This window comes from Arachis ipaensis, chromosome B04 (genome assembly GCF_000816755.2).
Source record: "Arachis ipaensis cultivar K30076 chromosome B04, Araip1.1, whole genome shotgun sequence".
In the NCBI taxonomy this organism is placed as follows: Eukaryota; Viridiplantae; Streptophyta; class Magnoliopsida; order Fabales; family Fabaceae; genus Arachis; species Arachis ipaensis.
Genome location: NC_029788.2, coordinates 86,364,315 through 86,380,335, shown reverse-complemented (window position 1 = coordinate 86,380,335; position 16,021 = coordinate 86,364,315). Strand labels below are relative to the sequence as shown.

The window sequence follows — 16,021 nt, the reverse complement described above, 5'->3', positions numbered from 1 at the left end:
TGTTATTAATGTTATTTATATTAGTAATTCATATTTATCTCTATATGTATTATTTCTTGTGTTTTAATAATCTAGTTTTCGTAATTATCCATTTAAGATATTTATAACTTGAATCGCTGACTTAGCAGCCTGAAGACGTGACACACGTCCCCTCCTTAAAGAGAGCCGTGAGTGAGACGGAACAAGAACCTTCCGAGTTCAATTTCTTAAACTCTGTAACTCCAATAAAAAATCTAATCCGATTAATGTGTTCGTATCTTCGTCCTCTTCATGTTGATGTCAATTTTTTTTGGGAAAAAACAATGGTGAAGTTTCCTGTCTCCATTGGTGGTAGCCAGAGAGGAGGAAGGGTCCCGAGTTTTGGAAGCTGCCAACATTAAGGTACGGTTTAAGTTTGATTTCACTACTAGAAAACTAGTTATTACAGACGGATATTTCTGACGGATTTTATCCCACGAAAATACAGACGGAATTTCAGAGGGATTTTTTGTCGAAAAACACAAAAAAATAAATTAGCATAAATTACAGACGGAAAATAAAATCCGTCGATAATTCTGTCGGTAAAATTAATTTTTTTTCGTGGAAAATGGTTACAGATGGATTTTTCGTCTGTAATTAAATAGACAAAACTCTGCATTTTATTAAATTATTACAGACGGAAAATCCGTCTGTAATTTAAAATTTTTCATCGAAAATATTAAATTACCCCTAATTTTATCACCACCCTTATCGAGCTCCATTCTCCTCCTGACCTATGAACTCATTTTCACCCTCATCTCTCCCTCTTCAAAGTTGTCGTCGAACGCTTCTCCTTCGGTAGAAGGTGCTGTCGCCGCCGGCGGAGACAGACCGTGTGTACCTTCATCATCTGGGGAAGCTCTACTCGGCCCTCTTCGCATTGTTGGTTCCTCCTCTCCTCGCCGTCGCACCAAGTTCTGAGTTGAGCTCGTGGCGTCACCGTCACGAAGGGTTCCTCCCCTCCTCGCCGTGCGTCGTTTCTGATTCTCTGTTCCTCGCCGTTTTTGCCTTTGATTTTGTGATTTCATTTCTGATTTTGTGATTTCATCTATGCTTCCTTTAATTTTTTCTTATTTCCTTATCAACCTTTTGGTTTATCTCTTTGATTTCTTCTGTTAGAATTTGTTCCTGCAGAATTTGATTTAGTTAGTTGCTTTCTGGTGCTTAAGTTTTTTTTAATGGGAATAATCAAGTAATCTATCTTTTCTAGGGTTTGGAGGCTATGCCCGAAGCTGACTTGAGTTCACTGTGAGTCACTATTAATTGCCACAAGCTTTTCTCTTTTTTTCTTTATTTGTTTGTTTGGATCTTTAATTTCGAGTAGCTGTGCTGTGATTTATGATCTATTTCACTCTCGGTTTCTTTTGATGCTGTTTTTCTTCCTCCAAGTTTTTTAATTGTTCATTGTGTGAGTTGTCGAGCTGGGTCAATTTTGTTAGTATATCACAAGTAGAAAACTTCTCGTGGTACTTTTATTTGTTAATCAATATAACTAGGACCGCAGCACCATCTTTCAATAATCAATACCTTGCATGTTTCATACATCAAAGATCCATTTGTTGTGATAGCTTTAGGTATCATAGAAGGCACTTCATCTTCTTCATCAACTTCAATTACTAACAATCCTTGATATGGCCATTTTTTCATTAAACACTTGACCAAGAAAATGTTCTCACCTAGCCCTGCCTAAAACCAACAACTTCTAGTTTCTAGGCTTGTTTGGTTCTACCGATATAGAACCTGTTGTGGTTTGATTGGGGATTTGAGACGTCATTGAAGAAAAATCTGGACGAGGATACTCTAATGGTATTGTCTCTGTTAAGGTATGCTTTCTTTACCTATCCTTAAATAGCATTACTAGTTCTATCACTATCTGGACGAGGATACTCTAATTCATGGCTTACTTATTTTTTTAGTTATTTAATAGCATTACTAGTTCTATCACTTGTTTATGCCTAATGAGCAATTGACATCTATCTACTACAGCTTTATGTAGGTCCTCTAATGTTCTTCATATATATGGCTATGGCATACAAATTATTAAAATATTTTTTGATGGATTTCAGAATATGCTATTTGACATCATATGGTTTGGTGTACATTTACTAACTCGTTTAAAGCTGTTTCCTTAGCTTATTATTAGGTTTCGGTCTTTGTGAGATACTTCATACACTATATATATAAATGTTGCAACATCTAATTTTTTGTTAACTACTATCTCCAATTTTCTTTTAAAAATTAAAGGGTTAGAAATTTTTTTATTAGCTTTTTCTTGTCTCTTGTTTGTCACTTTTTCAGTTTTCAAACAAACTAAATTGAATCATTGACCCACAAAGACACCACTATGAGTGTTTGTCGCGTCATTCTCACTCTTAAAAACTTTAATTTGCCAAAAACACTAAATTATATGCAGATAAATAACAGGTAATACTACTTAGTTTAATATCTAAATTCAAGTGTGTAGGCGACAATACTTTCTTTCAAAAAGTGATATTATTTTTTAATTAATGCACAAAGTAAAATCAATATTTGTTTTTGTCTGATAATTCTTGGTATACTGTGTTGTACCTTTTACTCTTCTCATAGATAATTCCTATGTTTATGTATAGTGTATTTTTCAGGTAATTGATGTATTAGTTAGCCTCTTCTGTTGTTTTATTATATCTGCAGAGAAGCTGTGGGATGGTGGTTGGCTTCTATGCCAGTTGCTTCCTTACAGATAGTCAGAGTTCAACAGCAACCACCTTAAGATAGTGTTTTGCTCTTAATAGGTACATCAGTGTTTTGCTCTTAATACGCCAGTTGCTCTTAATACGCCAGTTTCTTATTTAGTTGTTTTTTTATTTACTTATTTGAAGTTTGAAATTGGATTGCAAGACAAGGAGAATGTTTGAGGAAAAGGGGTGTTACAGGTTACAGGCAGGAGAGACAGAGCCAAGCCTCTGGCATTCAAGATGGATTCTAACGGCCCATGGGGCTTTGCCGGATCTAATGAAGGGAACCCAAGAGTCAGATCCAAGTTTATTGCACCATGTTATTATATGAATAAGTAAGGTACTTACTGATGACAAGTCATCTTAGCCTAGTTTCACTAGTCTTTTTTTTTTGTTTTCAATTGTTTTTATGCACTTTCTTGAGCCATAAGTAAGCCAATTGGGTAGAATTTCATATTTTCTTTGATTCAATCAACCATGGATGAATTAATGCAATTTCATGAGATTTTGTGCTATAATTGTCATATACTATGAAAGAATAATAATCTCATGATTTTGAGCATAGCTTTGATATGTTTGGTTGATTGATGATAGGGGAAAAAAGCTTTGAAGAAGGTTGAAGAAAGAAGGAATGGCTAGGAGCAAGAGAGAACAAAAAGCTTGAGCCAAAGTTTGCCTCAAACTTTAGCTCAAACTTTTGGAAAAGTTGAAATCTCCCTGGAAGAAGCAAAAGCTTGTGCCAACGTTTGCCTCAAGCTTTTTGGCAAACGTTGGCGCCACACTAACATACCCAGGGGAGAAAAAGCTTGTGCCAACGTTTGCCTCAAGCTTTTTGGCAAACGTTGGCGCCACCATCAACACACCCAGGAGAGCAAAAGTTTGCGCCAACGTTTGCCTCAAACTTTTTGGCAAACGTTGGCGCCACAAGGCATACAAGAAGGCTCAACGTTTGGCTCAAAGTTTGACCTCAAACTTTAGCCCAAACGTTGATAGCAGCAAAAGGGGGCAGCTGATATGAAAAGCTTGAGCCAAAGTTTGCCTCAAACTTTGACTCAAGCTTTTATGATTCATGGCCCGGTTCACAATGGGTTTCTCTCCAACTCCAAGAGCAATCAACAGAGGCTTTTATCAACCCAATTCCATCAAGAGCAAAGGCCCAATTCAAGGCTTGAAGACCATTTGAAGAAAGTGTATAAATAGCTTAGGATTTAAGTTTTCAGGGAGCTTGCTGGGATTTTTTTTTTACATACTTACAGTAGAGACCTCACCTTTACAGTTTTTTGAATTGTTGCTTTAGAATTTTAGAGAATTGGGAAGGAGAATTGATCTCTCTTCTTCCTTGTTCTTGCTTAGCACTCTTTACTTTTCTTGCTTTGGATCTTGGGTGAAGAATTGAAGAACTTCTGTTTCAATCTCACCTTGGGATCTTGTTTAATTTTCTGCATAATTGAATTTCAATTTCTGTTCATTGCCTCTTCTTCTACTCATTCTGCAATTTACTTTTCTTTATTTCTTGCAATTGAATTCTACATTTGGATCTAGGAAGGCATTGAGATCTAGACTCGGTTATCTAGTCTCTTGGGTCCTGAGATCTGGAGTTTTTATTTTAAATTCTCTGTTTAATGTTTTTCAAGTTCATTTACATTTCTGTTTTAGATCCGGTTCAATTCAATTCTTCTTCTACTTTTCAGTTTAGTGCAATTTACTTTTCCTTGTTTAAATTCTACAAACCCACTTCCCAATTCCCTTTATAATTCAAGTAATTTACATTTCTTGCACTTTAAGATTCAGCCATTTATATTTCTTGCAATCTAAGTTTCTGCAATTTACATTACTTGTTCTTTAAGATTCAGCTTATTTACTTTCTTTGCTCTTTAATTTTCTGCAATCTACCCCTCTCCCTTTACATTTCAAGCAATTTAGTTTCTGCAATTACAAATCACCCAACCAATACTTGATTCGCTTGACTAAATCAATCACTAAACTAAAATTGCTCAATCCTTCAATCCTTGTGGGATCGACCTCACTCACGTGAGTTATTATTACTTGATGCGACCCGGTGCACTTACCGGTTAGATTGTGTGTTTGGAATTCGTTTTCCGAAAATACCCATCAAGTTTTTGGCTCCGTTGCCGGGGATTGAAATAGATTGACAATGATTAAGTGAAGTGGAGATCTAGATCTAGCATTTTTATTTTCTGTTTCTCCAACTTTGGATTAACCCACTAACTGTTTGAATTTTTGCTTGAACTGACTGAAACCTCACTTTAGCAATAAAGTGAAGTTTTCTTGGTTTCTCTGGCTTCGTATGATTCTCATACTTCAGCTTGTTGAATATACGAGAGAAGCAATTCTCTCTTACTAATCTTTCAAGCCTATCAACTGTTTGATACATTGTGTCAGCTAAACCTTTTAACCACATTTTGGACATGAATGTATTCAATCTTCATTTGGACTATTTATGACTGTGCAGATCATGGAGAAGAACCCAACGAATCCCAGTCAGCATGGTAGTAATGTCCCCACCTTAGATGATAATGCAACCCATAACTTGAAGCACCCACTCGTCACCATGAACGACATTGCTCAGTGGTTTGAAGCTTTCCCACAAGGAAACATCATCGGATGGGAAGAACTAATGAGTGAACTCCTAGCCAAGCTGAAACCACCTCAGGGAATTGTTAAACCAGAGGCAGAAGTGCAACCATTCACACAAGAGAAGGAAATTGAAGGTGTCCGTGCAGTCATGAACCAAAACAAGCAGATGCATCAGCAAACTCTACAATAACTAGATATGATGGTCAGAAAAATTAATGAGCTGAGAACTGCTGTAGTACATGCGTACAACCTAACTCAAAACTCCTACGGGTGGAATCAAGCTGAACAAGGTTCTGGAGCAATTAACCATGAGCAACAAAGTTATGAGCAATCACATTCTCCAAACAGTTCCTCTAGCATATTCCAATATAGGTCTCAGAATGATGTGTACAGCCCACCCTGGAGAACTCAGTCCAACTGGAGGAGGGTTGAAAACCAAAATCAAAGACCAAGGGACTTCAACTGCAACAATCCCAACTTCAAAAACCAGCATAAAAACCACCCCCACAACAACAATCATCATGCACCACCCCAATACACACATGTTCAACCCCATCCTACCTTACAACTCGCCCAAAATGACTCTCATCAACCATCACAGTTAACACAACCACGACCAATTCCAAACTTTCAAAGACTCTATGTTCTAGAAATGATGATGGAAAGGTTCGTGAAAGTTCAAGAGATGATAATAATAGAGCAGGAAGAAGCAAGGAAAAATCAAGAGATGATAAGCAGGAACCAAGAGGCCTCACTCAGAAGAATTGAGAGGCAAATGGAATAGCTAGCTAGACATCTTGCAGAAATGGGCGAGAGGAGGGAAAATATAGTCCTAAAGGCCACTGAAGATGACCCAAAGAACAGCGAAAAAGCTGCTGGGTTGAAAGGGAAAGTAGTTATGGAGGAAAGTGAGAAGGCTATGGAAAAGGAAAAAATCATCAAAGAAATACACAACAAGGGAATTCCACAAAAAGAAACAGAGGAAAGGAAGCCCATAGTAAGAGGAGGAAACCAAAGGCAACAGAAGCCTCAACTTCCATGATCCGAGGATGAAAAATGTCAAGCTAGTGACAATAAAAGAGCGCTTGTTGGGAGGCAACCCAACCGGAGGTAACTATCTTTTCATATCTATTTCAATAAAAAGGTTAATTAGTTTTATCTATGTTGCAAGGAGCTAAGTTTGGTGTTACACACCAAAATAATCTAAGGGAGAATGAAAGATTCTAAGTTTGGTGTTTCACCAAAATTTCATTATAAAATATATTCTCACCTACTGCATAATGCTAGCTTCAAGCATCTAGACGAACTAGTTAACTATTCTGCTGTTTCCTAGTTTTTAGTTCTATTGCTTTTGAAAAAGAAAAAGAGTTTCACACATGGTTAATCTGATGCATGAGAACCATTGGCAAGGTACTAAGTTTGGTGTTCCCACACCAAAGTAAGTTCAAAGGCCCACAAATAATTCATGCATGCTAACCATTTTTCAAGTGCTTGGGGAACAAGCAACTTTCAATATCACTGCAGAGCACCATACAAACTTTTGGAAGATTTAGCATCATCAATCAAAGAGGTGAAAGAGGAATGTGAAGACCAGCAATGATGATGAGGAAGAGTATAGCAAGTAAACTCCAAAAGGTTGTATTGTTCATTATCAGATATTGCCGTGATTAAAAGTGATATTATACCCCTATCTGTCCTTCTGTCTAGCATAGTTTTTCTGCAATTCAATAATCAAGATGCTTGATCATTTACAACACTATACTCTCCAAACTTGTTTGCACTCAATATTTCAAAAAACGCATCACATGAAAGTTCTTTGAAAAGAAGGATTAAGGAATTAAACAATTTTGAGGCAAGCAAAAGATTAGGAAAAGTGGTGGTTCTAGTTGTATAATCATGTATTGAGGTTGCATGCTTATGAAAACTTGCATGGGAGCTCATAGGCGGGACATAGATTTCAAAGAAGTGTTGTGGAGATTCTCAAACATTTATTGATCCAAGAAGCAGCAAACAAAACAAAAGAAAATAAAGAAAATACAAAAACAAAAAGAACATGGCCCAAGGCTCTGAGCATCAATTACTAGGCAGAGAAGAAGAAAAGAAACAAGAACTCAAAGAGTTATTATCCTAGTAAATGCTTGTGATCGAATTGTGTCAAAGAGAGAGGTTTGAGTAAGTAAATCCTTAGGGGTGCTTTAACACCTAATACCTTAAAACCAACTGGTTTAGGAGTATTGATTGAAAGCTTATCTAAAGAGCCGCTTTGAGACATGACACTTAGAGTCAAGGCCAAAGCACAGCAACTATAAGCTGCTTCAAGGTGATTACCTATAGAGAGACCTCCATGATATCATTTGGATGAAAGTCCTAGGACCTAAGACCCCCAATATGTAAGGACTAGTAAGCACTGAGGCCCTTGCATGAGCATATGATTTAGAGTTCACCCCACTGTCACTTAATCACTTCACTCACAGGACCTTACAAGTTATTCTTCAATCCGTCTTAATTAAAAGAACCTTTGAGCATAATTCCTTTCTTGCTTGGGGACAAGCAAGCTTTAAGTTTGGTGTTGTGATGACAAGTCATCTTAGCCTAGTTTCACTAGTCTTTTTCTTTTGTTTTCAATTGTTTTTATGCACTTTCTTGAGCCATAAGTAAGCCAATTGGGTAGAATTTCATATTTCCTTTGATTCAATCAACCATGGATGAATTAATGCAATTTCATGAGATTTTGTGCTATAATTGTCATATACTATGAAAGAATAACAATCTCATGATTTTGAGCATAGCTTTGATATGTTTGGTTGATTGATGATAGGGGAAAAGAGCTTTGAAGAAGGTTGAAGAAAGAAGGAATGGCTAGGAGCAAGAGAGAACAAAAAGCTTGAGCCAAAGTTTGCCTCAAATTTTAGCTCAAACTTTTGGAAAAGTTGAAATCTCCCTGGAAGAAGCAAAAGCTTGTGCCAACGTTTGCCTCAAGCTTTTTGGCAAACGTTGGCGCCACACCAACATACCCAGGGGAGAAAAAGCTTGCGCCAACGTTTGGCTCAAGCTTTTTGGCAAACGTTGGCGCCACCATCAACACACCCAGGAGAGCAAAAGTTTGCGCCAACGTTTGCCTCAAGCTTTTTGGCAAACGTTGGCGCCACAAGGCATACAAGAAGGCTCAACGTTTGGCTCAAAGTTTGACCTCAAACTTTAGCCCAAACGTTGATAGCAGCAAAAGGGGGGCAGCTGATATGAAAAGCTTGAGCCAAAGTTTGCCTCAAACTTTGACTCAAGCTTTTATGATTCATGGCCCGGTTCACAATGGGTTGTTTTAGATCCGGTTCAATTCAATTCTTCTTCTACTTTTCAGTTTAGTGCAATTTACTTTTCCTTGTTTAAATTCTGCAAACCCACTTCCCAATTCCCTTTATAATTCAAGTAATTTACATTTCTTGCACTTTAAGATTCAGTCATTTATATTTCTTGCAATCTAAGTTTCTGCAATTTACATTACTTGTTCTTTAAGATTCAGCTTATTTACTTTCTTTGCTCTTTAATTTTCTGCAATCTACCCCTCTCCCTTTACATTTCAAGCAATTTAGTTTCTGCAATCACAAATCACCCAACCAATACTTGATTCGCTTGACTAAATCAACCACTAAACTAAAATTGCTCAATCCTTCAATCCCTGTGGGATCGACCTCACTCACGTGAGTTATTATTACTTGATGTGACCCGATGCACTTGCCGGTTAGATTGTGTGTTTGGAATTCATTTTCCAAAAAAACCCATCACTTACTCTCCTTCTTGCTTTTAAATTCAATTTTGACTATATAGAAGATTATTATCTGGTTTAAAGTAAGAGACTTAATATAATTTCATGACGAAGCTAGGTTTCTAAAATGGAAGTAAGAAATTATTAGGTTTCTAAAATGTTAGAGTTACTTGCTTGTTTGAGGTTACTTGCTAAGATTAAAGCCTCGCTATCTTTCACTTAAAATTTCTGAAGGTTTTGATAAATTTTACCACCAATAGAAGCAGGAGGCTAATCTGATTCAATCTGCTCTTATTGTCAATTATCTATGTTTCCATCTCAATGTGTTCCTGTCCTAAATAACATTGTTCATCTTTTGTTGTTTAGGAAGCTTGCAGACGAAATTGCAGCTTCTGGTTACTATGTGGTTGTTCCGGACTTCTTTTATGGTGAACCCTATGATCCTCAGAATACTAATAGACCTTTAGGAATTGAGAGTTAGTGATGGCGTGGGTGTAAAGTCTTTAATGCAACTTGTGTTAGTGATTAGATAAATAAAATAAAATAGAATAGAAGTCCATATATGTATTTGTTGCTGCAATAAGCAATAAGCTACTTCAGACCTATCTCAGTTGCCAATAAGGTTAGAAATCAGTATCGTTTGTCCATATATGTATTTGTTACTGCAAATCAATGGCTTATTGAATTCTGTTTTTGGCTGCAGTTTTTCTCATCAAATGGTTTTCCTTGCCCAAGTCTCTAATTTACAATGTTCTTTTTGCCTCGTGCTCTCTCCTACCAGGGAGCTAGCTCAACAAGTATGCTTCTTATCTTTTAATGCATAGGTTGTTGTTTCATTGATTTTAGGCTCTTTATCCTTCAAAACCAGTGTTGCATATTTTAACTGTCTTTTTTTGGTTAATTGACAGAACATATGTTAGATATGAATTTTCAGAGACATTTTGATATGACATATTCTGTACTTATTGGGCCTTATATAGGGTTTAGGGTTTAATTATTAAGTTAGTATGAAAGAGCATATTATTGATGTAATAGAATAAGTTGAGAAATTAATCAAATGAGAGTTCAGAAAATCAATTCTAGACCTTCTGCAGTTTCATATTCACCAATAATAGACCTTTTGCAGTTTGGTGTTGCCTTTGCCATTGGAGTCGATATAGATTCACAAGCAATTGCATCAGCATCTGAAAATGCTACTCTGAATAACATCAGACCAGACAAGCTGCAACTGCACTTGATTGCAAGCCAAACTTCTTCATCCTGCAGGGATGACTGGCCATCTAGAGTTGTCGAGGGAGAAAATGCTTTTGAGATAGACAGAGTCACTCACAAGGATAAATATGATGTGGTCATCGCAAATATACTTTTAAATCCTCTGTTAAATCTTGCTGATCAAATTATCTTTTCTGCAACGTTTGGAGCAATTATTGGTCTCTCTGGAATCTTAAGTGAACAGGTAGTTTAAATGTTCAATTAATTCTCATTATCGATTTTCTTTATTCGGAATGCAGCTATCTCTTTGCTGCCAAATGCAGATTCTTGTTGGTGGAATTGCTTCGAATCATATTCTCCTCCTAAATTCATCTCCTTTCTTTCTTATGCAGGTCCAGAACTTATTACAAAAATATTCACTATTCTTAGAAGGTATAGAAGTGTCGAAAATGGATGAATGGGCCTGTGTGAGTGGCAGAAAAAGAAAGAATATAGATATCTGCTGATTCGTTGCTGTAGATGCTTGGTTTAGGGGTTTAACTTTTCTCATCCAATCATTCTTTGTCGTTTTAATGCCACCCAGAATGTTTCACAAGAAGCAGCATGTTGATGATATACTAGGAATTATAGTTGATGATCAATACATTTTGTTTGTGTTTTGAATTATATATATTGACTTGCTTGTTTATAGTACTTTTCTTTTAGTTTGATAATACGATGAATTTGTTTACTTTTTGAAATATTATAAATATTCGAATACAAATTAGATAAAAATTTGTATTAAATTAATATTTATTTTGTATGAAAATAAGTTTATTTTGTAATTAGAAAAAAAAATTTTTTACCTTACTGACGGATTTACAGACGGATTTTCTGTCTGTAATCAGAGTGTGAGATGATTTTCCAAAGTTCAAATTACAGACGGAAAATCTGTCGAAAAATCCGTCTGTAATTACAGACGGAAAATTCGTCGGCTTCGGGAAATGGAGGGAGAATTTACAGAGGGAAAATCCGTCAGTAACTGGTAAAAATTCGTCTGTAATTTTCCGACGGAAAAAAAATCCGTCGGTAAATAATTTCCGACGGGGCTTTTACAGAGGGACAAAATCCGTCGGTAACCAAAAAGTTGTCTGTAATAAGGATTAAATCTGTCTGTAAATCTGTCTGTAATAACTAGTTTTCTAGTAGTGTTTAAATACCATATAATGTGACATGAAGGCTAGATGCCCCTAGGAATAAGATTGAATTGTGTAATTGGATGGAATTGAAATGTGGTAATTGATGAATTGTTAAATTTAATTTTGGTTGGGGATTGTTTGTTTATAATTTATGAGTTGAATTGATGACTTTTGGGCCAGTGGTTGTGGATTTTGGGCCAGAGGCTGTGAAAGGTAAGCTTGGTAAGTGTGATGGATTGGAATGTGAGAATTTGATATGATTTGTCATTGGGTTGGTAATTATTGAAATTGGTATTGAATTGTGAATTGGTTGTTAATATAATAAGAATTTGGTGATTTTATGAATGGAAATTGTTAGGTGGATTGATAATTGGAAGTTAAATTATTAGGTGATGAATGGTTAGAGGGGTAGAGAATGAATGAATGTATGTTGAGACAGTTTAAGGATGAATTTGGTATGGCTTTGGTTTGATTTGGATTGTGAAATTGGTGGTTGATGGAGAAAAATTGTCAGTTTAGAATTTTCACAAAATAACCTCATCGAAGTATAGATCTAAACCAACAATCAACCCTCAATCAAAGTTTAATTTGTTTGTCACAAGTGCAAACCAATAAAAACCGAGAGTATTTAAACCTCGGGTCATCTCTCAAGAAATTTCAGGGAAGTGTGCATATTATTAGTTTTGGGAAAGTATTTTTTGGGGATTTTGGATATAATAACAAGAAATATAAATTGCAAGAAAGTAAAAATAACAACTAAGAAAGGTCTTGGCAAGGGTTGAGAATTAAAAATCCTATCCTAATTATCATCCTCAATTATGATGGTAATTGTCTTTTGCTCTCACTTAGTTATCCTCTAACAATTGAAGAAAAGTCAAGTGGGCAAAATTGACTCTAGTCCACAAGTCCTAATCAAAGATTAGCTTTAGTGGAACTCAAGCCAACTAAGAATCTTCAATCACCAATCAACAAAAAAATTTAACAATTCAAGAGTCTCCAATTACTCAACCCAAGTCAAGAGCACAAAAATCTGCTCTAAAATCCAACCAAGTATTTTATCAAACACTTGGAAGGCATAAAATAAAAGCTTATTAGAATAGCAAGAAATATAAAATCTAAAGCTACCAAATGTAAGATAACAATAATAACAACTCAATTAAACAATAAGAAACATAAAAGACATCAATTGTATTAAAGAAAATGAAAATTAACAAGAGTTCAATAGCATAAAAGTAACCAAATAAAAGAAATAACAAGTAAAACTAAGAGAATCAAGATGCTAGAACAAGAAATAGTAAAGGAAACTAAATCAAGGCAAGATCAAAGTCTAAATTTAAAAGGAAATTAAACTAAATCTACCCTAATTCTAGAGAGAAGAGAGAGCTTCTCTCTCTAGAATATAACCTACAGCATGTTTCTATTCTAAACCTAATTGCCCTCCCATGTTCCTTCTTGAATTTCGCCTTAAATACTTCAGAATTGAGTTGGATTTGGGCTTGGATGAGCTCAAAAATCGCCCCCAGCGTGTTCCTTTAAGTTGGTCACGTGCTGCTTGTCACGCGTACGCAGGATGTCACATGTACGCGTGGCCATGAATTCACCAAATCCTTATTTCTTCAACAATTTTCCATCTTGCATGCTTTCTCTTCACTTTTTTGATCCAATCTTTGCCTCCTAAACCTGATATCACTAGCAAACATATAAAGGTATCGAGTGGAATCAAAGTGAATTAAATTTAGCAAATTAAGGGCCTAAAAAACATGTTTTCAATCTTAAGCACAATTTAGGAAGAATTCACAAAACCATGCTATTCTAGTGAATAAATGCAAGAGAAGTCAATAAAATCCACCCATTTAAAGCTAATAAATACCATGAAATGTAGATTCATTAGTGAGTTTGAGTAATAGTATGGAATTGGTAAAAGCAAAATTTTAACCAACTTCGACGGACCATAACTTGGTTTTTGAACCCTCAAGTTTTGTGAAACTTGTCTTAAAGAAACATTGGGTCCAAATAGTTTATGAGTTTGAAGAACGGAGGAAAAATGAGTATTGACGGACCAGTTATGCATATTTGAAGTTTTGATAAAAAAAAACTGAACTTTCTGCAACATAACAGCTTTTTGAAAATCCTGCATTCGTGCGTACGCAGAAGTGTCACGCAATACGAGTAAATGGTTCTGCCACGCAATGCGAGAGTGGTCCGCGTATGCGACAATGTCATTTTTGAACTCATGCGTACACAGTAGTGTCGCGCGACGCGAGCAAACGTTTCTGACAATATTCTCGTGTACGTGACATTGCCAAATGTTGGACTCATGCATACGCGAAAGATGCTTGCATACGCGACCATCTTGTTTTATTAAAAAAATGAATTTTTGATGTTTTCAACCATTCCTCTAGCTTTCTAAACCTATGTAAACCCAATTATGAGTCTAGATCCAGTGTACTAGAGGGTAGAGTCGAGACAGTAAATCGAAGAAAGATGGATTATGATATTGAGAGATGATAATGATTTCTTTGATTAAGATATGATGAGGATGATTATGATATTAAGAGATGATGATGATGATGATGATTGATTATAATTATGACTATGAATGAAGTGAAATATGAATGAGAATGAATTTGATAACGAAATTTGAGTTTAATCTGAAATGTACCTGCTTAGGTAGATGCAATGGCATTGTTCCACTTGATCTGGGATGTGGTGAAATGTACCTACCTGGGTAGATGCAGTGTTGTTTTTCCACTTACTCCGGGTTAAGGTTTGGAACTGCTTGGGTAGATGTAAGGATTGTGGTTTTGTCTCGCATGCTCCGAGTTGGTAATTGAGATATCTAAGTTGTGAGTCTTCTTGGGTAGATGCAGTGGTTCGCTCCACTTATTTCAGGTTGAGATTTGAGAACTTGTTGACCCTCCATCGCAAGATATGGCCCGACACTTATGATGACAAGTCATCTTAGCCTAGTTTTACTAGTCTTTTTCCTTTGTTTTTTATAAGTTTTATACACTTTCTTGAGTTACAAGTAAGCCATTTGGCTAGAAATTCATATGTATTTAGATTCAATCAACCGTGAGTAAATTGATGCATTTTCATGAGATTTTGTGCCATAATTGCTTGTATGTCAAGAATAATAATAAGTCTTATGATTTTAGCAAAGCTTTGATGTATTTGTTGATTGATGACAGGTGATCAAAAGGCTTGGAGGAAAGTTGAAGAAAGGGGATGGCAGAAGACAGCAAAATCACCCTGAGAAGAGTTCAAAATTTTACCCTGGAGAAGCCCAAGTTTGCGCCCAAGTTTGCCGCAAACTTGGAGGCAAACTTGGTGCAACAACTAACCTTGGAGGAGCCTAAGTTTGCAACCAAGTTTGCCTCAAACTTGGAGGCAAACGTTGGTGAAATGTATGCACCCAGGGGAAGCCAAGTTTGTGTCCAAGTTTGCCTCAAACTTGGAGGCAAACGTTGGCATAAAACTTGTAACCCAGGGGAGGCCAAGTTTGCGACTAAGTTTGCCTCAAACTTGGAGGCAAACATTGGCATAAGCATACATCCCAGGGCTGGCAAAGTTTGCGATTAAGTTTGCCTCAAACTTGGAGGCAAATGTTGGCACTAAATGTGATCCTAGAAGGGCAACGTTTGAGTTCAAGTTTGACCCCAAACTTGAACTCAAACGTGAATGACAGATGAAAAACCTTTCTGCATAATTTCAAAAAACCAACGTTTGAGTTGAAGTTTGCCTCAAACTTCAACTCAAACTTAAAGGCTCAGAGTCCGAATTGCAAAAGGGTTTTTCTCACGAACCCAGGAGCAAACAACCAAGGCTATCTTCAATCCAAGTCCATCAAGGCCAAGGCCCACATTCAAGGCTCCAAGACCATTAGAAGAAAGTGTATAAATAGAAGTTAGTTTGATTTAAGAAGAGGTCGACTTTTACTTTTGAATTTACACCTCTTGGAGGATTTTACTTACTGTAACTTGGATCTGGGAGGAGAATTAAATTTTCTTCCTCTTTGGTTTCTTGTTTTCTTTTCTGCAAAGTTTTACTTGAGTCTTGAGTGTTGAAAATTGAGGAAATTCTGTCTCAATCTCGCCTTGAGATCTCTGTTTTCGTTTCACTGCACAATTTGAGGAATTGAGATTTGAATTTACTTTCTCTACTGTTTGATTCTAAATTCTCTTGCAATTGATTTCTGATTTGGATCAAGGAAGGTAGTGAGATCTAGACTTAGTTTTCTAGTCTCTTAACCCCTGAGATCTGAAATTCCCTTTTAATTCTTCTGTTGAACGCTTCCTCAAGCTAATTTACATTTTCTGTTTGAGATCTGCTGCAATTAAATTCATCTTTTACTTTCCTGCTTGTTGCAATTTACTTTTCTCTTGTTTAATTTCTGAAATCCCAATTCCCAATTCTCTTTATAATTCAAGCAATTTACATTTCTTGTCCTTTAAGCTTCAGTCATTTATATTTCTTGCAATCTAAATTTCTGCAATTTATATTACTTGCACTTTAAGATTCAGCTTCTTTAATTTCTC

At 36.2% G+C, this 16,021-nt stretch overlaps 1 protein-coding gene and 1 long non-coding RNA gene across 2 annotated transcripts; both read left to right on the top strand.

Annotated features, from left to right (window-relative positions):
• Positions 741-9,578, top strand: LOC110271114. Its single transcript, XR_002361262.1, has 3 exons — positions 741-1,824; positions 2,689-2,789; positions 9,460-9,578. It is a non-coding gene; the product is annotated as an uncharacterized LOC110271114 (long non-coding RNA).
• On the top strand, positions 10,136-10,998 carry LOC107636609 (ribosomal protein L11 methyltransferase-like). The gene is made up of 2 exons (XM_021120187.1): positions 10,136-10,549; positions 10,698-10,998. The coding sequence occupies exons 1-2, from the start codon at positions 10,151-10,153 to the stop codon at positions 10,809-10,811; spliced, it is 513 nt and encodes a 170-aa protein (XP_020975846.1). The 5' UTR covers positions 10,136-10,150; the 3' UTR covers positions 10,812-10,998.